The sequence below is a fragment of the Pteropus alecto genome, unplaced genomic scaffold (genome assembly GCF_000325575.1).
Source record: "Pteropus alecto unplaced genomic scaffold, ASM32557v1 scaffold7, whole genome shotgun sequence".
Classification (NCBI taxonomy): domain Eukaryota; kingdom Metazoa; phylum Chordata; class Mammalia; order Chiroptera; family Pteropodidae; genus Pteropus; species Pteropus alecto.
Genome location: NW_006494614.1, coordinates 61,211,142 through 61,233,201, shown reverse-complemented (window position 1 = coordinate 61,233,201; position 22,060 = coordinate 61,211,142). Strand labels below are relative to the sequence as shown.

The following is a 22,060-nucleotide window of genomic DNA, read 5'->3' as shown; positions in this document are numbered from 1 at the left end:
TTAAAATCCTCAGGTGAACTTGCACACAAATGTTTATAGCAATTTTATTCATAATTGCCAAAAGTTGGAAGCAAGCACGATGTCCCTCAGTAGGTAAATGAGTAAATAAACTGTGGTCCATCCAGACAATGAAGTAGTAGTCAGCGCTAAAAAGAAATGATGCATCAAGCCATGATAAGACGTGGAGGAAACTTAGAGGCATATTACTAAGAAGACAATCTGAAAAAGGCTACATGCTATGTGATTCCAACTTTATGGCATTCTGGAAAAGGCAAAACAATGAAGACAGTAAAAAGATCAGTGGTTGCCAGGGACTAGAGGGAGGGAGGATGAATAAATGGAGTACAGAGGATATTTAGGACAGTGAAACTATTCTGTATGATACCATAATGGTGAACACATGTCATTATACATTTGTTCAAACCCATAGAATTTACAGCAGCAAGAGTGAACTCTCATGTAAATTATAGACTTTGGGTGTGTCTTAGCTTGGGCTGCCATAACAAAAATACCATAGACTGGGTGACTTAAACGACAAACATTTATTTCTTACAGTTTGGGAGGCTGGGAAGTCCAAGATAAATGTGTCTGCAGATTAGGTGTCTGGTGAGGGCCTTCTTCCTGCTGTGTCCTCAAAGGTGGAAGGGCTCCTGAGGGAGCTCTGTGGAGTCCCTTTTATAAAGGCTCTGCCCTCATGACCTAATCACCTCCCACCGGCTCCACCTCCCAATACCATTGCACTGGGGATTAAATTTCAACATATAAATTTGGGGGGCAGGGGACACAAACCAGTCCATAGTGATAATGATGTGTCAATGTAGGTTCATCCATTGTCACAAAAGTACTGCTGTGGTGGGGGATGTTGATAGTGGGAGAGGTTGTGGGGGGGAGGGGAACGAGGGTGTATGGGAACCCTGTAACTGCCTCTAAATTTTGCTATGAACCTAAAACTGCTCTAAAGTCTAGTTTTAAAAAGTCCTCAAGTGACCAAATATAAATTTATATATATGATAAAGTTTGAAGCATTTAGGTTAAAGTTCTAGAATATTTTTTCATAAGAGCCAGGCGTTATTTATTCTTTTAAATGCTTAGGCTTTTGGTGGGCACTTCTAACTTGAAAACTGGGTGTGAAAGAGCTAAATGCAATGTCCTTCTCTTCTGGCACCACCTGCTTTCTAAAATAGCCACTGTGTCTCATTACCATCTGGAGGACGTGCCAGGCTGGCCACCTGAGGGACTTCAGCGGTTGGTTAGCAGCCTGGTCTCTGCTCTGAGCACAGCTGACTAACAGTGAGTCCTTTAGACATTTCTGCTGCTAGAGCCAGGTCAATTTGCAAAAAATATTTTCAACAGATCTATTGTGTTTTCCTGAAAGTGAGAAAGGACACCCAACCTCTCTGAGAGATTTCATTTTATAACCTCCTATAATGCTTTGTACTCCTTCTGCAAGCCTGGTAAAAGACATGGCCACTTTCACATAGCACTAAGGCCCGTTTATGTTTTTATGTATTAATGCTATGGATACCACCTAGGCATACAGAGTAGTGACCAGGAGCCACAGATTTGCAATTAAGCACATCCGGCTTTGCCCCTTCTCTGCTGGATGACTTTGGGTAAGGTTCTTAAACATCTTGAGTCTGTTTCCTTCTCTCTAGAATGCCAGTCACATTTGCCACCTAAGGTTGTTGTGGAGATTATATTTAGATATGACCACTCAGGTACTTAGCCCAGGGCCTGACAGATAAGTAGCATTGTTTATTACTGTCATTATGTTCTATCTGATTAAAACAAATGGCATAGGATCAGTTCTGTGAAATCTTAAGTCGCTAGAACACACAGAAACTCATTTTTCATATCTGTAAAGTGGGTATTAAAATGCTTGTCTATTTCGCAAGTTTGTTGTGAGGATTGTAGGAAGTACTGGATACATAATTTTGAAAAGTAGCTACCATTTCTTGAGTGCTTATTATGTACTAGGCACGTTGCTAAGGGTATGCAATCACTCATAGGGAATGGTTACTAATGGCTTGGTTCCACCGCCCCGCGCCCCGCCCCAGTTTAGGGGGAAGGGGTTATCTTCCTTATGCACGAAGGCACAGCCAAACTCACCCTCCTCGTTATCTCTCCCGCTAGATCGGAGCCCGGGGAAGTCATGGACTTGATTGTCCATTCAGACTCATCTCTTCCAACAGCCCTTAGATTGCCTCATCCTGTGTGTTGAATGAATGAACGAATGAATTAATAAATGATGCAGACGAGCAAACTTGGGCTGCCACGTTCTTTCAGTATCCAGGAAATCCAAAAGCCACGGTAAAATCTAAGGCGAGCGGGACCAAAGTGCGTCCTCGAGCCGTATAGACTCAACCACTGGCTGGGCTGGGCCTGACCCCAGACCCAGTGAATTCCACTCCAGCAAACTGACATTTTAAACATGTCCCCGGCTGAGTCCGGTCTGCAGGGTCTCAAAGGAGAGGAATCTTGTCTTGAAGGAGCAATCAAGGCTGGGTTCCGGAGGAGGTGGCTTCTGGGAACCAGAAAAAGTGGGGTGTATTGGAATTGACAGTGGGCCCGGACAGGCCAGGGGCTTGTTCATTTCGGTAGCTACAGCGCCAGGCAAACGCCGCTCGGAACACCATCTCAACGCGCGAGTCTCGCGGGCGAATCTCTCTAGCTGGTCCACGGAGCCGCACGCGCATGCGCACCCTCCAGCCCCGTACCTGCACCACCAGGCCTGCGCCGCGATGCCAGCGGCAACAACCCCCTGCGCTCCTCCCACATCCGCCCCCGGCCCGGCGGCCAGTGCGCAGGCGCAGGGGAGAACGCGCGCGCGAGTGACGTCATCAGTTTGCACCGCCCGGACCCGGGAGGTGTCGCGCGCTGACGGCGTCGCCATGGAGTCGAGGGCGGGTGAGAAACCAGTAGGGAGACTGGCTGGCGAGGGGTAGCGGGAGAGACGAGAGGGTTCGCAGTCGCCAGAGAGACTGGCGGGTGAGGGGCAATCGGAGAGACCACCGGGGGCGGGCCGGGGGCGCCAAGAGACCGCAGCGATAGGGCAGAGAGACCACCGGAGAGAAGGGAGTGGTAGTCTGGGGTCCGCGCGGGAGGGTGGGGGAACGTGAAGGGGTGTTCCGCGTCGAACCTGCGGTGGGCTCGGACTCGGATGCCGAAGCCGGTTGGTAGAATAAAGATAATGGGAGAAGAGAAAGGAGGGCTACCAGCTGGCCAAGTGGTGGTGTCCGTGGGCCCCGTACCATTCATCACAACTACCCCCCTGAGATCCGCCCTCCATTTTATCCCCATTTTACGGAAGGGGAAACTGAGGCTCACAGCTGCTGGCAGAGGCAGGACCGGACACCAATTTAACCTTAGCACTGGGGCGTTTAATCACTGTCCTCTTAACAAATGTGAGACCTCGAATTACCAGGCATTGAGGAAGCTTGCCCCAGAGTTTCTGAGATTCGATGATTGATTGTAGGATTGCCTGGCAAAGATCGTATTAGAACTCATGATGCGCCGTGGTCTGTCAAAGCCAGGTTCCACAACCGTGAATAAATCCATTCCTGCCCTTAATACACGTGCAGCATATAAACTGTACAGTAAACAGATGCCGCTAATACAGTGGGATGATAAGACCTTTGGAGATGTCTGTGGAGTGCCAGGACTGAGCTTAGGGCTAGAGGTAGAAGAATGAAACCCAAGCTGACCTGACCTGCAATAACAGAACAGAGTTCAGGCACTTCACACATTAATACATGTCATGTTTTATTATCCTAATCATCTCCTACGTTTTCATAACTTTCCGAGGGCAAGAATCTGCCCTCCTATTCTCTCCCTCCCTGCCCAGTTAGCCCATTGCTTTCTAAATGAGAGTCACTCAGATGTTTGTGATTGACTCTCCAGAACAAGGGTCCCAACTTCTACATTTCTTGTGTCCCACACAGTACCCTGCACAGTGTTGGTGATATTGTAGGACCTATGGGTTGTTAGTGAAAGTGATAAATATAATAGCTTTATGATAGTTATGTAATTATTTCTGTTTGGGGGGAAAAAGCAAACAAACAGGGCGCTCTGCATTCCTAAAGAAAGGACTTTCGTTTGCCACTGAGTGCTCAGAGAATGTTTTCTGGGGGAGGCGGCATCTCAGCTAGTCCTGAAGGGAGAGGGAGGAGAGGAAGTACCAAGGCCTGAAAGAGAGAAAGGTGGGCAGATGTGTGGGGCCGGGGACCAATAGTAGTTGAGCCACTTTTTGAATTCTCAGGAATGACGGGAGATGAGCCCAAGGTAGCCAGCAGAGCTTTGCAGCTCATTTCAGAACTAGTGACAGAGTGATCCTCAGGGCACTGGAGCAGAATGGAGGGGACACTTCCTGGAGGTGATGCCAAAGCTGAGCCTTAAAGAGTGAAGGTTTGTGGGAGAAACAGAACTGAGCAGACTTCAGCAGAGACCAGAGGTGCAGAGTTCCCAGCAGAAAAGACAAGTCAAGTGCTGGAAATCGCCTGTGTGGCTCTTCTCAGGCTGACAGCAGTATAGTCTCAGTGTGCATCTTTAGAGATGAGTTCCCTAAGCACACCTGAGTCTGCATTTTTGATTTCTGGAGTGGTTCAGAAATCACTAGGGTCAAAAGGCACCAGTGGTGTTTGCAGTGGGCTCCAGGAGGCTCGAGCCTGGCTGTGAAAGGCCTTGTATGCACACTGTGCCAAGGGGATCAAGGTCTATCCTGAGGGCCTTTAGCTGTGGCCCTTACACCTTAGAACTACACATTTAACAAATTGATAGGTGGGGATTGTAAAGCATTCATCAGTAACAAAAGGTTGGAAACCACCTATCGCCCATCAGTAGGGGACTACTTGAATAAATTTCGACCTGTCCACATAGCGGAATACTATACAACTGCACAAAAGGATGAGGGTGCTTTTATATACCTTATGGACTGATCTGCAAGACAAAGTAAAAACGACAAAATACAGAGCAGTGTGTGTAGCCATATGGATAGTGCACTACCTCAGGCAGAGGAAATGAGGACGAGATTAGAAGTGTCTCTGTGTGAAGCCTGAGATATCTGGGGAAAAATTTATAAGAAGACACAGGTGCACTGATCGTCTTGGGGGAAGGGACCTGGTACCTGGCAGACAGTAAGGAGAGAGACTTTTCATTATAGATCCTTTCATATGTTTTAAAAATTCATTTACGAGAAGTTAAGCTTTAGGATGTAATTTATCCACATGATTCAAAACCACAGTTTAGAAAAATGAGACCAGCTGCCAGCTTCATCCCACCAGCCATGCAGGTGACTCCAAGCTCTCTCTGGCCTTTGTGTCACTTTTGAGCAGCTTCCACTCATTTAAGGGAGACTGAGGACTTGAGAGGTTAAACCTGCCCTTCCTTCCTGCCAGGGTGATGAGAGGTACCCCACCCACACACACACTGTGTAGGACCTCATGTTCACAGTCTGGGTCTGTATAGTTATGTTGAATACCATCAAAGTTCTCTGAAAGCAGCCAACTTTTCATGCTAGTGTCAGAGATGCAAGTCTGTGTGTACATGTTCCTCTGGAGGCTTTCAGAAGGCTTAGGGTAGATAGATAGCACTTTTCTTCACTGGGAGTTATATCTAGGTACTGAATCTGCTTCTGGGTTAGCAGCGAAAGTATACCAGGGAATGAGATTACCACATATGAAATTCCTCGCTTCATAATTCACAATGCTGGCCACATAATACATCGTTTTGAAAATAAACCAAATAGTAGATATCAAAGTGATTTGAAACAAACTTCTGTACAAGGATATACTTTTGGACTAACAAAAGCAAAAATTTAGTGAACATTTTAAAATGTGTCTATGAATGCGCTCGTTTTGTTTTTTCTATTTTAATTGGAAACTGCTTTTTATATTTCTCCACTCCACGGGGAGCACATAGTTAATGCAGATTTCAGTAGGACCGTCCCAATCAAACACTTCAAGTATATTTGTTGCCTAAAGTTGCATTTCCAATGTTGGGTACAGATAGAAGATTCCCACACTAACAAAAGGGCTGTAGTTGGTAATTCAAAATAATAGCTAGCTTACAAATCACTTAGGATTAGGGCAAGCGTACTGGATTTACAGCAAGAGTAAACTAATAACAGCTATCTCAACACTAAATAGACAGTTAAATGACATTGCCTTGACAGCAGAATTCACATCTCTAAGTGAGAACTCTAAGAATGCTAGGTTATATGGTTTTGGTTGCATTTTGTTGTGCTAGAACTGGGTCAAACACGGATTATGTTGAATTTACTCTATTTTTGGACTCCAGCAATTTGTTGTGAGTATAAAACTTATCGCTAACCCTGATTTTATGATGTAGGGATCAGAAGCTCTAGATCCTAGTTCGGCCTGATAGAGACTGGAGGGTACAGCTGGAACAGGCGTGCAGTAGGACCCAGGATGCCTGTGCTGTGGAATTCCTTTCTGCTGTATTAATCAGTCACACCCTTTGTTGTGATAGCTATTTCCAAACAGGACATTCGTGAGCAGATTTGGGACTACATGGAATCACAAAATTTAGCTGACTTTCCCCGGCCTGTTCATCACAGGATTCCCAACTTCAAGGTACTGGGATATTCAAAAAGAAAGCACGATATTCCTAAATGAATGACATTAGTAATACAGTTACCATTCTGCTTCATCTGGTGGATTCAAATTTGGTGAATAGTGAGCGGTGGTGTGAAGTCCGAACCACCAGGCCACAGTGTTTTTGTGTTTTGAGACACCTCTCATCATGTTACTTAACCATCACTCTCAGGGCCTCTTGCTTTTCTGTGCAGGGTGGGTTGGTTGGTTGTGTCTTGCCATGAAGTGGTTACTCAGTCTGTTGTTTATCATTTGATGCAAAGTGAAATGTTTATCCTGGCTGTAAGCATGTTATTGTTGTGGTGCCTTTTCATAAAACTAGTTCCCTAAGGATAGTAAGGGTGATGCGCTCTGAGAGGGAGCCCCACCGCTAGCACCTTTGGAAAAAGGATGGTCTCACCAGCCCTGATGACTCTGGGCCTCAGTTTCCTAACTGTTCAGAATAGAGGATAATCAAAGATGTCTGTTTATGATGGTATTAATAGAAAAAAGTTTGCTTGAAAGAGGCAGCATACACAGCTCATAATCTCTAGCATCCATGTTTTCCGAGAGAAAGAAAGTGATTTTTGAAAATATACTGATTGTTCTTTCAGGCCCAAAGGATGTGGCCCGTTTGCTTGCCATCACCCCTGCCCCACCCCTCGTTTTGGCTGGGCTTTCTCTCCCCAGCCTGGCTTCTAAGAAGCATGCCCCAGCCCCTTATGGTCCTCAGCTGAGCTGGTTCCAAAGCCATCCTGTCCTTTCGAAAAACAGTTCTTTTAGATGGTTTTTGTTGCTACTCTGTTTTGTTTTAGTGCTTGTTACTCCAGAAAGAGAAGTATACATGGAGTACAGGGAAAAGATGAAAGATGAACAGAATCAGTAGTAATCTTTAAAAGGGAATCAACTAGGAGAGGGATGGGGGTTCTGGGTTAGTGCTCTAACCTTGATTTATATGCTGTTTTGATTTAGGTGGTGGTCGCACAAGTGTGTTCATTTTGTGAAACTTAATCAACCTATGCACTCATGATTTGTACACTTTCTGGAGTGTATGTTTTATTTCAGTAATAAATTGGGGCTAGACCAGCTTTCTCAGCCCCTTTTCCCTGACCGCTTTTTTTAGATGTTTCTTTGGGTGATTGTTAAATCTTGTTTCAGAATTAGCACTAATGCCTATCTGGGTGGGCTGCTGGAGCGAACTGCTCAGGCTGCAGTTGTCCTCTCAGTAACATGCTATTGCGTTTAAAAACAGGGTGCTCCTCATGCCGCTGAGCATTTCCCACGCTTGCAGGCGTTCAAAGTGGCCAGAACCATTAAAGTCAACCCTGATGCTCCCCAGAAAAATGCTCGCTTCTTCGTCCTCGATGTAAGTGCAACTCTGTCTGTTTGCCTAACCAGGGCTCTTATCTGGCTTGCCAAAACATCAAAGACCTAGAGGTTTTTGCCAGAACGCGGGAAGTTAAAGTGGATCCCGATAAACCACTGGAAGGTGTTCGGCTGTTGGCACTGCAGGTAATCCCATTTCCTGAGCCAGAGCCTTGCCTCTGACAGGAAGGCAGTCTCCAGGTAGCTGGTAAATGTGTGCAATACTGTATTTGGGAGGATGTGCTTCTGACTCATTCCCCTGTAGAACATGCCCTGGAGTTGTTTTTTCCAGGAACAGTCCAGAAGTCTTTTGGCTGTTTAGCAGTCAATCAGAAATCCTGAGTGTTTCTAAATTCAAAGAAAGATAAAGGACATTAAAAACAATGACAGTGAAGCATTCTCAATTCTGATGTTCTTCATTAGCAGAGAAAGATGACAATATGTTTATTTCCTTGTGCCTCATTTGTAATATTACAATTCTTTGAAAGTTGATAACCAGTGAGTAAGATATCTGATAAATGAGTTCCTAAAATATTTAAATTTGAATGGTGTTTCTTAAATACGTATGCCCCTTTTCAAGAAAAAAAATTTCCACACGGTTGGCTTTAAATAATTTATTATAATTAAATATGTATAATCACAAAACTTGATATAAATTTTAATGCTTGTAGCTCTTACAGTACTATAAAACCAAAAGAAGCATATAAATTAAATACAAACAAAACTATAAAAGTAATACTATGCAAAGAACAGCACTAAATTTATGTAATTGGTGATGCTCTTTTTTTGAATATGGTCCTGAATGTTAGCAGGATCTTTGGGATTCTGCCTTATGCTGCCATGCCTCATGTGGTGACCCGGTTCTCCCACAGCTCCTGAGAAGCCTCGGTTATGCAGGGCACCTTTCATCCTTTCTGGTGAAGTGACTACCAGAAAGGAATTTTACAGAGAACAGAGGGGGCTTTAGGAATTCTGCTCTGGTTCTTTCAACTCTCTCATTTAGGAGAGCTTCTGTCTTCTGTTTGCGGTTCAACCCTAAGAGGGGCCTCCAGTTTAGACTCTTCCAGAAGCATTCTTTTGTATCAACCTTATTTCCCCAGTCATTAAATCACTTTAATGAACTAGAGGTAATAATCGAAGCAGCAGCAATGAAGGACCCACAGTGGGCAGTTATTGCACAGTGTGACCAGAGTCAGCTCTCTGCATGTGAGGTTCAGGGTGGTCTTACCTGTCATCCTCTCAGAGCACAAAATCAAAGACCTTGAATGTGTTGGAGATTTTACACTTTGCCAAGGCAGCCTGTGAGGGGAATGTAGCCAGGCGACAGGAAGGAATAACAGTCCTCATTGTCACTTCATGTATTCAGGGGAAATAAACAGCGGAGCTATATTCCAGGCTCTGGGCCAGGCACAGGGACATAGTGGCGAAAAAGATACAATGACACATATGATCCCTATGCTCTAGGGCTACAGACTCATCAGTGGTTTCTGAAAACTTTAGTGGGTTAAGAATCATGTAGGAAGCAGATAAAACTGCAGGTTCCTCAGTTCCACCTGAGTGCAGGCAGGGATGGTGATAAACACGGCCACAGACCATACCTGGGGACCCAGTGGCCTGTGCTTGGGGATGCACAGCTTCCTAGGCCTTGACTCGATTTCTGGAGTCTGTTTAATAAACACCTGATGGTGATTGATAACCACTGGCCCAGGCAGCGTTTGGCAGCCCTAGCTGCACGTTAGTATCCTCCAGGGAGCTTTGAAGACGATCTGTTGCCAATATCAGGTTCTGAATCAGAGCCTCTGAGTGGGTCTGGACCTTGGTAAGTCTGAAAGCTCCCTAAGTGATGCTGACATACAACTAGGGTTGAGATCCGCTGAGCTAGAGGTTGAGCAGCTTCTGGAAAACAGGGAGTAACCGAATTAGTCTGCAGTATGCCAGAGTCATCTGGAGACTGCAAATGAAATGAACCCAAAACTCTTTAACACTCAAAAGGAAAATAGTATGTGGTTTTTACCTGTGTTGAAATACTCCTCCTTTGTGGTTAAAAAACCTTTATTTAAGTAAGCCAAACTGATTTTATAGGTCTTTTATTGGTCTCAGGCTGCCATTTCCTGCATAAAAACTAAAACATTTTTCACACAAAATGTTTTATAAATTTTATGATTGCCTTATGGCCTGCCCCTTCATGATCTGCAAAGGGACTCTTGGGCAGTGGTTCTCCTGATGGACCTGGTGGGCTTGTTAAAGCAGATTGCTGGGCCTGCCCCCAGGGCTCTGATCATTTCTAACAAGTGCCCAGGAGTTGCTGTGGCCACTGCCCAGGGCCCCCACTTTGAGAAGCCCTGTGTCCTCTGGCACTCAAAATCTGAGAACTAAATAGAAGAAAAGGCTGTTGACACAGGTCAGTATAAAATATTGATTATAACGAGTGCTGATCTCTTAGACTGTGATTTATTGAATAGCAAACTAGATATAAATGCTTAATGGAATATTTTTAATGTAGCTATGCTACGCCAGTTTCAAATTAAAACACCATATAGGGGGCACAGGAAAGTTAATGGTTGGAAGTTTTATGAGAACAGAACTTTGGATTTGTGTTGTAATTTTTTACCTGTAATGATTTTCAGTGGCAAGTAAAGTAGAATTAGTGAGTTTAATGAATACCCTGCCTCTTTCATCCTAAGGCCGGGCAGAGTAGTGGCTCTGAGTAAATTGCATTATTTACTTGTTTGCAAACTAGTAACTTTGTTGGCACACACCGAAAGTGAAGACAGTAGTAACTTGCTTCTGTTCCCGAAAAGTTAGCGTACGCAAGAAAATTCCTGTTTTATTTTGTAATTCATTGTCTTTTTTTTAAAAGAGCAAAAAAACATTGCTGGTTCCAACACCACGACTGAGAACAGGGTTATTTAATAGGATCACACCGCCGCCTGGGGCAACTAAAGACATGCTGAGAAAATGTGCCACCTCTGAGGTAAGTACGAGAAGCAAGTCACCAAGGAAAGAACTGTTCTTGGCTGCAGCTTCTGGTGAGTTAGAATTCTGTAAAATATACCACAAAGTTTGAAATTTATTTTTAACAAAATCAAATGAACAGAGATGATAGAGTATTTAGCAATTTTGTCATTAAGAGAGCCAACTAGAAAAACTGTGACTACATGGATTCCATTTTTGTTACTTAGTTTTTATTTTGCACTAAGCTGGCAAATTATAAATTCTCTGGTAAAAAAGAAAAGGGAAAACAAGTTATCTGGTACTCTGCCGCCCTCTAGTGTTAATATGTGACATTTAGTGCTCAGCATTTTTTCAGATGCCTCCAGGGCAATAAGGGACATGGTAGAATTTCCAAAATATGTTCAATTGGAACTTGCTTCACCAGTTCTAAATTAATGACTGCTGTCGGCTCACCGAGGCTGCCACACACTGAGCCCATTAAAACAGAGTTAGAGACAAGGGCCTGGACATGAGATGCCTGCCTCCGTGTCCACTGAGATTGAGAAAAGATAGGCTTTCCCACAGTAGGTGCACCATTGGCTGATGACTGGTTTGACGGGAGGCCCCAAACTAATCCCATGTACTGATCCTGTAAGCAACTTGTCATACTTGTAGACAGGGATCAATACCACACCCAGTGATCCACTTCTGATGGATACTGCTCCGTAGTGTCCCAGTCTGGTTTCTTAGATTTACCTTTAGCCCTCATCAGAATCGTGACCATATCAGCCTCCCCATTTGTTAAATACAGGCCTCCATTTGTTAGTATATGTGGGTGCATTTTGCTGGCATAAGTAATATTTCAGAAGTGAGTATGCTGTACATGAAAATAATACCCTCTAGCATTTCATACTTAGTTATTATATCACATACATTTACTGATCATGTCTTAGGTGCAAAATGCTTTACCTCCGTGATCTCATTTCATTTTAACACCAGTCTGATGAGGATGGTGTCCCTGTCTTGAATGAAGAAATTGAAGCTCAGAGAGCTTCCTTCTGCTGAGGTCAAAGGGCAGAGACATCTGGACCCAGTTCTGTGTGACTCCTCTGAGCCTCTTCTGCATCATGGAAAAAATGATTTGCTAAATATTATGAAATTAATATTCTATCCATTTTTGCTGTCAGTTCTTCCTGGTGTCTTTCCTGGGAAAGAAATAGAGGGAAATTTTCCTAAAATGGTTTCCGAGCCCTGGTTTTCCTGAAATGCCATTTCTGTAATGCCTCGCGTTTGTTGTAGCCCTGTGTACGTATTTGCTTCTTGTAGGAGATTCTTCAGAACCTGAGTGCTCCTTGCCTGCTCATTATGAGGTGAGGCAGCCACTCGCTGCTGGGAGAGATTTTAAGTCCGCATCTGTGTCCACAGGGTGTGAAGAACTATAGCGTTCCCGTGGGCTTGGATTCCAGGGTCCTTGTGGACTTAGTCGTGGTGGGGTCCGTTGCCGTTTCTGAAAAAGGTAAGATTAAAAACAGGAACTCTCGGACGAGACCCCTTACCCTGCAGCTTACTGTTCCACCAGCTCTCTGTTCATCTTTTAGATGTTGACGGTAAGTGATTTCAGCTTCTTGGGCGCACGCCTGGAGAGTTAACTCCGTCCCTCCCATTCCTGGCCCTACTCAACACCTTTATAGTATTTTCAGTCTTCTCAATGGGAAAAATAAAGTGAGATAATCTGTCTTCAGGTGGTGAAAGATTGTTTCTCTGTTCTTAAGTTAACCGGAACTGGAGCTGAATTTATTTGCAGAATGTCAGTAAATAGTTGGTTTTGGAGAGCCTCCAGTGTATGAAAAAACATTAGGTTCTAAACCTTGTTTTTGTTATGAAGCAGCAGCTCCTAGACAACATGCAGTGCCCCAAGCCTGCCTCCGAGGCCCGGTGCTTTGGCATGCAGGCAGGTGAGCAGCACTTGGCCCCTGTGGTTCCTGAAGTACCCGTGGTACTTCTTCCCCCTCTGCACTGCTCTTCCCCAGATGAAGTTTGATGCTCTTTGAACACAATCTGCTTATTCTTCAGTGGGATCAGTGGTTCCAGATGGGATCAGCCCATTGCAGACCTACGTTTGTACTGTGAAATTTGGGGCCCTCTTTAAAGAGAAAAAGAGAGACTATCCTAGGATGCTCATCCCCACATCTCTCTCTTTGAAAATTATTCAGTTAACCCTAAGTTCTTTTTTCAGGAGAGGTACCCAGTAAATAGTTGGTAAGAGATGATTCTAAATCATTCGTTGGTAAGAGATGATCTAAATCATTCGTTTCAAACCTCGAGCATTGTGTTTTTAAATGCTGGCCATTAATATCTTAACCTTCCGTTTACTTTCTTTTCCCAACTCTCACTCTAAGGTGGTATGTGAGATGTAGTTCTTCATTCTTTGCACATGAACACACGACTCCGCACATCTGCTGTGGGCCAGGGGCCAGGCTGGCGCAGTGGTCTCTGCCTTGGGCCCACAGCGAGTGGGAGGAGCAGACACAATAGCTGAACTGCAGTGAGATGTGCTTGGTGTTAGAAGTGGAGGTTAAGGTAGACGTCGTGGGGTCAAAGGAGGGACCTATGAGCCTCAAGCAGGGCATCACCTCAGAAGTGACTTCAGGGCTAGCTCTTGCATGCTAAGTGTTTTCGAGGCAGGTGGAGCAGAAGAGGGTGGAGTGGTGTGTTTGCGTAGCAGGGCCTTCTGGTGATTGGGGCCAGCTTTCCTGAGGCCCTGAGGCCACGTGACTGGGATTTGGGCTATACTCTTCTGGCAATGGGAAATTAGCAAAGATTTCTTCTTTCAAAAGATCATCAGGAGTTTTCTCTTTGGGCTCGTGATGTATGAAGAAAAACACAGTGTTTTGTAAATGTCACCATCCAGATAACCTCCTGATTAAAACAAAATCACCATGCATATGTTTGGAAACTTTGGATGGCACAGAAAGTGTCACCTCTGCACTTTCCTTCCTCCTTTCCCCAAACACCCACTGTCAGCTGTTCCTTGTGTTGGTACACATAAACACCAGCACCATGTGAGACACAGGTACTGCATGCATTCTGTGTGTGTGTGGGCAGGGGGAGGTTGTATATTCATCCTGTGTCTGTTTTCACAGCAGGGACAGCAGCACTTACAAAGCTCTGTGCCCCGCCAGGTGATGTATCTCCATGGTCTTTGCCCATCATCGCAGATGGCTCGGCCTCCTTTTGTAGAATAGGCCTGACTGAGGGGCATTTAAGTTATCTCCAGGGTTTGGTTTGGTTTTTCCCTTAGCAATAATGCTAGAATGAGATGTTGTCTCATCATGCAGTCTGGGTGTGTCTTTGGGGATTCTCCATGGGATAATTCCTAGGAAAGGAATTGCAAACCACAAGGTGGAGTTTAAATCCTGATGGATGTTGCCAAATTACCCACAGAAAGGTTGCCCACCTCACATCCCCAGCCTTGCCTCTCTCTCCACATCCTTGTTATCCTTGTTGATAACTAGAATCATCCAACTTTAATTTTTTTACCTGTCTGATAGTGAAGACTGGTATTTCGTTAGCCTTTCGATTTGCATTTAGTTATGAGTGAAGTTGAACATTTCTCATACATTTGCTGCTTATCTGCCTGACTCTTCATATCCTTTGCTATTTTTCTGTTGAATTGTCTTTCTCTCTTCTGTTTGCATGCATGACTGGAGGCTTTTAATTTTAAAAGTAGCATGATTATATGTGCTTCTTCGAAGGACACAGGAGCAATGAAGCTCAAACTCTGGGTGCTGATGCTGATGCTGATGTTGATGTTAAATGGGAGTCAGACGGTTTGCCCTGTCACGGCTTCCTGCCGAGGGGGATGTTTAGACTCATTTGGGAGCCAGAAGGCATTTTATTGTTTGCTGTCTCCTTGCATTCTTTTTTCTTGCTCAGCTTCAGATAATTCCTTTGTTGTGTTGCCATTTACAAATTTGCAAAAAAAGTGCTAATACTGCTTAAACCACTTCTCCTTTAGGAACTGTAGAATTGTATTGGGTAGCTATTTAGTGCTTTTTACAAGATAAGGCTCTGCCATCTTAAATCACATATCCTTGTCATTAGAGTTTTTATTTTTCCTTTAAGAAACTTTGATGCAAAAGATATTGCCTTTAGTTGGAAGTTGTTCTTAGTCTTTTTAAAAACTACTCTTTTATTACTTTTAAGTGTAGGCCTGCTAACATAAAGTGCACATAAAGGCAAGCTGAGTTTCCTTTTGTTGTATGTTTAAAAGGTTTGAAGTTTACTTCATTGTGTGTTAACCACTATACATATTCAGTATTGTTGTTCTCTTTGGCTCTTGTAAGTCCATTTTTGGAGGGCTGCCTGTGAGGTTACTATGGAAATTTCTATGGAAGGGCCAGGGATATTGGGTCCAAGTTTGTCCTTTTCTTGTGACATAATGAAAAATTTACTCCTGATGACTGCACAGACCCTACAGAGATATTGATTCTCTGCATTGTCTCTTAGGCTGGAGACTTGGGAAGGGAGAAGGTTATGCTGATCTTGAATATGCCATGATGGTTTCGATGGGAGCAGTCAGCCAGGAGACGCCAGTGGTTACCATTGTCCATGACTGCCAGGTGCTTCCTGTGGCCAAGCAGAGCCACTCCTGAGAAAATGAGGGGGAGGGAGGGAAAGATGGAGAGGGAGAGATAGGAGGGTGGGGAGAGAAAGAGACAGAGGTGAGGCTCTGCCTTCGCTCCATGCCGCATCATGAGCGGTGTTAATCAGCTGGGGCTGGATTCGTTCAGTGGCACGGCAGCTGGGCCTCCCACAGTGGGTTTAGGGGAGCATCGTCCTCCCACTGAGCAGTGCAGTGAACATGACTGGGGTCGTATTCCCCATCAGCTCCTTTTCCCACTTCTGTTCAACCAGGTCATCGACATACCTGAAGCGCTCCTGGAGGATCATGACCTCACAGTGGACTATATTCTCACTCCAACGAGAGTCATCGCCACGGGGTGTGAGCGCCCAAAGCCAACAGGAATCACATGGTCCAAGGTGGGTCACCATGTGGCATCAAGGGCAGCCACAGTATGCTATAGCCAGCTCTGGGCTGCAGCTGAGAGGCATCTCCTCTTACTGGTTGGCTGTCCCCAGACCTGGTGTGCTGGTACGTTAGAGTTACCATGAGCGTTCGAACAGTTCAGCTCCTGCATGTCTCTCTCCAGGCTTGGGCCTGTGAACCTACTTTGCAAAGCTGTGGGATTCTGATAAGCAGCCAGGTTTAAGATCTCCTGCTACAAGACACCCAGCTGCAGACATTGGAAATGACCAAATTTCCTAGGAGGGCAGATGCTTTGAATCTGTTCGCCACCTGGTTTATAACATCATACTTAAGAAATACTATAATTGGAAAGCCAATGGACGCTTCAAGGCGTGAATGACATCTATGGAAGACAACACATTTTCTGGCTTCGTGCTCTTCTCCCGAGCGTGCTTATCTGCAGAATTATTTCACCTTGGGCATTTGGAGGAACCTCAGAGCATTTTCATCAGTGAATAAGCTTTAGTCTCAAGCAAGAGAACTAATTTTGGTAGAAGTTGTGTTTTACATCAGAAATACTTCTCGTATTTCCGTGTGTCTCTGTCAGCAACTGCTCAAACACACCCTAGCATTTCAGAACGAGAGGGATTTTCAAGATCACCCATCCCAGTCTCCTTATCTCTAGTCAAGCAAAGTGCAAGCCAGAAAGAAAGCAACTTAGCCAAAATTGTAAAACCAGTGTGTGGCCGAGGTGAGGTTGGAACCCGAGTCTCTTCTTTTTGGGTTGGCAGCAGACACTTTGAGAGTCAGATTTCTGATTTGTATTGGACTTAGCCTGTATACCTGGGGGACGGGTATTTTAATTTAATCATTAAAGAGAATATATATTTATAAGTGACTGACATCTGTATGCTTCATTGAAGTGTGATTGTAGCATATAAAAGAAAATCGAATTTGCTTTATACTATTTTTTTAGTTGCAGAAAGGCAGAATATTTTTTTATATTTTATAAACAAGCAGAATTTTTTGTTTCACATGGCAAGTTGATGAAATATAACAAATGTTCCTAATAGCCAGCCAGAAAAAACAGTAGCCCTGCTGTGGACCTGTCCCGAGTGTGATGTACAGCCCATCCAGTTGGCTCACAGAGGCCTTTCTGTCATCTGTGGGATGGCAGTCAACCCAAGCCGCTCCACAAAGAGTACAGGAATGGCAAACAGCTGGCAAAAGCCACCTCATAGTCAGGGAGATCTTTCCACTTAGAACTTGTGGGGGCGTATGGAAGAGTGCACTGACGTTAGCTCTGTCATTCCTCACTCAATAAGCATATTGCTCTTGAAACAAGCAATTTTATGGAAAAGCCATGCATTTGTGCATTTCCATGTTGAAAGATCCCTTTGCATGTGCCACTGTGGCAGTGCTGTAGATTTTCAGGTAGTTTATAATGTGTGGTTATTCTTCAGGTGATTACAGTTTGTATGCGTGCCAGCCCTGTGATGTGTGCAGAAGGACGTATTTTTGCTTCATATGATGTGTTAAAATGGATTTCTTCTGCCTGCGTGTGGAGCCTTACCACGTGGGTCAGGTTTCCTGAGAACACTTATTTCTGCATGAGGGAGCTCTGTGGTTCTAGTGAGCAAAAGCACACGGGAGTTATAGCACTTCATGGTGGTCATCTGGCAGAGACAGCTCTGGAGTAAGCACCAGCAGAAGTGTGGTATTTACCAGGAGGCGAGGCTGCCAGTGCCCACTGCTGCTTCTTGGAGTGAAATAACATTTAGTTCTTCCACATAATTATAGTCAAACTTTTTTTCTGATTGTAATTGTAGTTTTTAATTTGATCATCTTTTCTAAATAGAAGATCTAATAACTTAAGAGATCTTTAAGAATCTAATTATAACCAGTTTAAATTGGTTTTTAAATATTGCAAAGAACACAAGAACCTGAATTCTTTAAGAAGGTGGATTGGGGACAGGGGAAGGAGTTGGATTGGCTGGATTTAGACCATCTTTGGGATCTTTTGGGGCCCAGAGCCTCTATGGTACTGGTCTGTGAGTTTAGTCACCTTTGAATGAATCAATTCAAAAGAATTGCAGAGGAACAAGTGGCAAAATATTCCCTTTGATTGGAAAAGAGTAGTCACATCTCGTAGATATTTCCAGGGCATAGACATGATTTTTGTTTCTTTTTTCTTTGTGTCTGAACAATGGGCAATATTACAAGGAGCAAGTCCTTCTCTGCCCAATCTTTCTATTGAAGCTGAGCGTCTGAAGACCAGAATGGATGAGTGCCACCCGCAGAGGCTTCTGACATGGCCATGCGAGGGGACATAGGCAGTGTCCAGTTGGAGAGGGCTCTGACCCACAGAAAAGGCTTTGCTGAGGTGGAAAGTATTACGTACTTTGCATTGAGAGAGAGAACCAGGTACTAAATTAATGAGGATTAAGAGCCTTTAGGTTTGTGAGAGGGCACTTGACTGTTCTTAGGTGTTTGTGTTTCTTTAAATCTTACTCTAATTCACTGATTTTTTAACGTGGGCCTGATGTGCTTCTTGTGGTTTAGAAGTCCATGAAGAGACATTGGGAAATCGTACACAGAATCTTTGGGGAGTCCTGGGGAGGGAACTCCAGGTTCTCTTGAATGTCACTGACACTCTGCCACGGATAAGAACCATGCTCTAAGTTACATATGATTCTGAATATAACGAGAAAATAGATACTAGTCAAATTATTTTTGTAGAAAAATTGTACTTACCTCATGTGCTGATCTGTACCCTGATGTACCCACATCTGTGAGAAGCCCCGTGTCTGGACCATTGCGCTTCTCTCTGTAACTGTGATCATTTACAAGCTTTGTGCCCAAGGAAAGAAAGCATGGTTAAAGAGTGAGGATCGCCCAAAAGGACTAAAGAGTGTTTTTGGTTCCTCTTCTGCCTCTCAGTTCCTCTGACACTATGAGACTAATTCTGCCCTGGGCTCAGTTGTCCAGGCTCAGCCTGACCCAACAGGCAGCCCCAGTGTCGCTGCCCCGCCAGGACGGAGCCAGCAGTCTCCACACTGCAGGCTGCATCCAGCCCGTTCTATCCCGTTCAGGCAGGCTCTGGGGTTGAGCCTCATTTAATAGGGCTCCTACCACCTCCTACACCTTTGTTGGCAGGTGTCAGGAAATATTTGTTGATTGATTAGGCCAAAAAGCTGAATATGTCCTTTGTACAGAAGTCCTGTTCGTTGGGAATTAATATTTTGTGTAGTTTGTATTTTAGGCTCATTGCTAGAACTGTTTCAAAGGTGGCATTCCATTTCACATTCGCCTTGTTTCCATAGTTTCAGTGACACGTTGAAAGGGTTGGTCTCTGAGAAATATTCCTTCAGTGGAGGAGTGGAGAGGAGGAGGAGGAGAGCTGTGGCTTATTAAAGACCCCATTCCTCCCAAGAGCATAGATTGGGGCGGGGACAGGTATGGAGGCAGAAACCCTCCATTATCCTGGAATGCCACCAGGGGAGTTGCCATTTGTGACCCTTTAACCCTCATACTAATGATCTTAGCTGCTACCCCTCTGTATAAGAGGCCTTCGTTTTTCTGCTTTCTGGGCCTCTGGGAAAATAGAGAAAGCTCTCTGTTCTTGACAGCTGCCATGGTATGTCTTAAGCCAGGAGATGTCAAGCTACTGATTAAGATAGTGGGTGACCCACATCACAGATGACCAGGTGGGACCATTCTCATCTAACCCATTGGTGTACCTGTCAGATAGAGACGGCTGCCGAGAGCACATGTGGCAGAGGCCTCTGTGGGACTTTGATGTCTCCTCTGTCATGACTAAGTTGCAGTCCGTTTTGGACACCCCAAGAATAGCTGGAACTGCCTTACTTTTTCAGATCAGCTGTGAGGTGATGGGGAAAATCCCAGTACTCAGAAGCCTTCGCTACCGAGAGAAGCAGATGGGGAAGGATGTCACCCTTCAGGATGAGCACCGGCGTCTTCTGGAAACCTGCAGCCAGCAGACAGCTCCCCCGAGAGCTGTCAGAAGACCCTGGAACCCATCCCAGCTGGAGCCAAGTTCCGTGCAGGGGGAGGATGTGCCTTCTAACACTGTTTATGTTGGGAATCTCCCCTGGGATACCCGAGTGAGTGAGCTGAAGCGAGCCCTCAGAGAACGCGGCACAGCCCCACTGCGGCTGACCTGGCAGGGCCCACAGCACCGGGCCTTCCTCCATTACCGGGACCCGGCCTCAGCCCAGCAGGCCATCTCCTGCTTGCAGGGCTTGCAGCTGGGCACCAGCACCTTGAAGGTGGCACTGGCCAGGCAGCAGAGGGCCAGCGACCTGGCAGGTGGCGGTGCTAGAGAGCCACATCCTGACCGTTACACGACCATCTGACCTGGGATAACATCCCACCCCGGTTCCTGTGGAGCTCCAGATGCCTGCATAACAGGGCATGGCAAAGCTATCCCTGCATGAGCTGCTTCGACAAAGTGCTGTTCTTTCTAGGAAGTCACAGCCTTCACTTACTGCCCGGTGATCTGACGAGTAAGGAAATTAGCCAGTAGTACACTGAGGCGGCTGAAAACTCGATGTGTTCAGTTATGGTTTATCATGGTCCTTTAACCTGTTGGATGTTATAGCTGTGCTGCTTTCTCTGTAGAGACAGCTGTTCTGAGGGTTTAGGGGACTAAGTGAACAATAAACAAGTGACTAAATGGTGACAGTGATTTAGGAGAATCTGAGTCTGGATTTGAGGGGAGTGGAAGATTAAGAGACAATGAGCAGAGGATCCTGCCAGGAGAGGCCCTGGCAGGGACCAAATGCAGGAGCACAGTGGGCAAGACAGAAAGTGCCCTCATGCCCCAGGATCCTTGGCCTAGCACTGCTGGACAGGGACAACTGTATCTGAGTCGCAGAAGCTGAGTAGTTCAGCCTCCTGGATTCAAAACACTTGTCTCAACTCAGTCCTGGTGTCAGAGATGGAAAGCGGATCCAACATGGACACTTGGTTGAGTGGTGTCACCTCTGTTCCCTCCTTTCTAGCTTTACTCCTCCCTGTGGGCGAACACCCCTTCACTCTCTGCTCTTGACCAGCGGCCCCTGCACACAGCAGGAAGCACTGCCTTGTAGGTGATACTGGCTTTGGAAAGTGCGTCATCCAGGCCTACATCACAGAGTCCTGCAAACGTGCACACACTCGCATTTGCCCAATGCCTTAGGTTTTTCGTGTTTTTTTCCCTCCAGTTTCTTGTTCCTAAAATCAGGCTGGATTTTGGCCTAACTATACTTTCTGAACAGAAGCGCTGTTGCAGTTGATCCTGGGCAAAAAGTCAAAATAAGCATTTAAGTGGAGATTTTGTTTTTTCAAATGTACATGTGTTTAAAATTTTATTTTTTCACTAGAGGGTTTTACTGAGGGCAGGCCTTATACATGAACTTGCAAAAACTCTTCTCAAGGCACTTAGTCTCCCTTTAAAAAAAAGCATTTTCTCATTAGTTTTACAATGAAAATACTATGGAAACTTCAGAAAGAAAATCTATCCTGTTGACCTTAAATAGATATATCTGCAGCAAACTGGATTTGTTCGGGAACAACAAAGAATTGCAATTCGGGACATATGGCCTAATGCTGAACCATGTGGAAGTCCTGAGACCCACAGGACAGGAATGCTCTTTTATGGACTTGGGAGGGGCCGCTGTAAAGGAAGAGTCCATTGGCGGAAACTGGAAGTTCGAAGTGTGGTGACTTTTCATTGGCTGAGGTATGGGGGTCTCCCATTGACTGAGCGGTTACTGGGCAAGGAGAAATCTTTTCTTCTTGCTGAGGCAGTAAAGTAGACTCACGAGGCCCTGTCAGGGATGCGGGGTACCTCTCTTCCTGTTGGGGTCAGTAGTGTGTGTTGAGTGACACCCACGTGAGAGTTCTCTCTTCTAGCCTCCCGACTCTACTTTAAATGAGGTTTCTGTTTATTAATTTCACCATCCTTAGATTTGCGCATTAAATGAAGACTCCTTTTCCAAGTTGTCATGAATAAAATGAGGATGGAGAAATACCTTAAAATGGGCCAGGACCTTGCCTTGGGACCTCGGGGCCTCCTCTTTCTCAGCCTGAACTGTCCACCCTAGTCTGCCCGGCTAGTTTCATTTTGTCACTAGGTATT

General features: G+C 45.1%; 1 protein-coding gene across 7 annotated transcripts; it reads left to right on the top strand.

Annotated features, from left to right (window-relative positions):
* Positions 1-2,841: 2,841 nt before the first annotated feature.
* MTHFSD (methenyltetrahydrofolate synthetase domain containing) lies at positions 2,842-21,960 on the top strand. Of its 7 annotated transcripts, none has more exons than XM_006926740.3 (8): positions 2,842-2,907; positions 6,487-6,590; positions 7,989-8,102; positions 10,816-10,929; positions 12,315-12,405; positions 15,399-15,511; positions 15,807-15,932; positions 19,794-21,960. In XM_006926740.3, exons 1-8 carry the CDS (start codon positions 2,892-2,894, stop codon positions 20,292-20,294), a joined length of 1,179 nt encoding a protein of 392 aa, XP_006926802.1. In that variant the 5' UTR covers positions 2,842-2,891; the 3' UTR covers positions 20,295-21,960. The 7 variants fall into 7 exon arrangements, with proteins under 7 accessions (XP_006926802.1, XP_006926801.1, XP_015456036.1 ...); XM_006926739.3 differs by lacking the exon at positions 7,989-8,102 and adding an exon at positions 7,843-7,956; XM_015600550.2 differs by having other exon boundaries at positions 2,883-2,988.
* The last annotated feature ends 100 nt before the right edge of the window (positions 21,961-22,060 follow it).

Bases quoted from the DNA above. Each gene is read 5' to 3' on its own strand.
- MTHFSD (XM_006926740.3), top strand. The intron at 15,512-15,806 runs GTGCTTCCTGTG...CTGTTCAACCAG, and splicing joins CCATTGTCCATGACTGCCAG to GTCATCGACATACCTGAAGC. The intron at 15,933-19,793 runs GTGGGTCACCAT...TTACTTTTTCAG, and splicing joins CAGGAATCACATGGTCCAAG to ATCAGCTGTGAGGTGATGGG.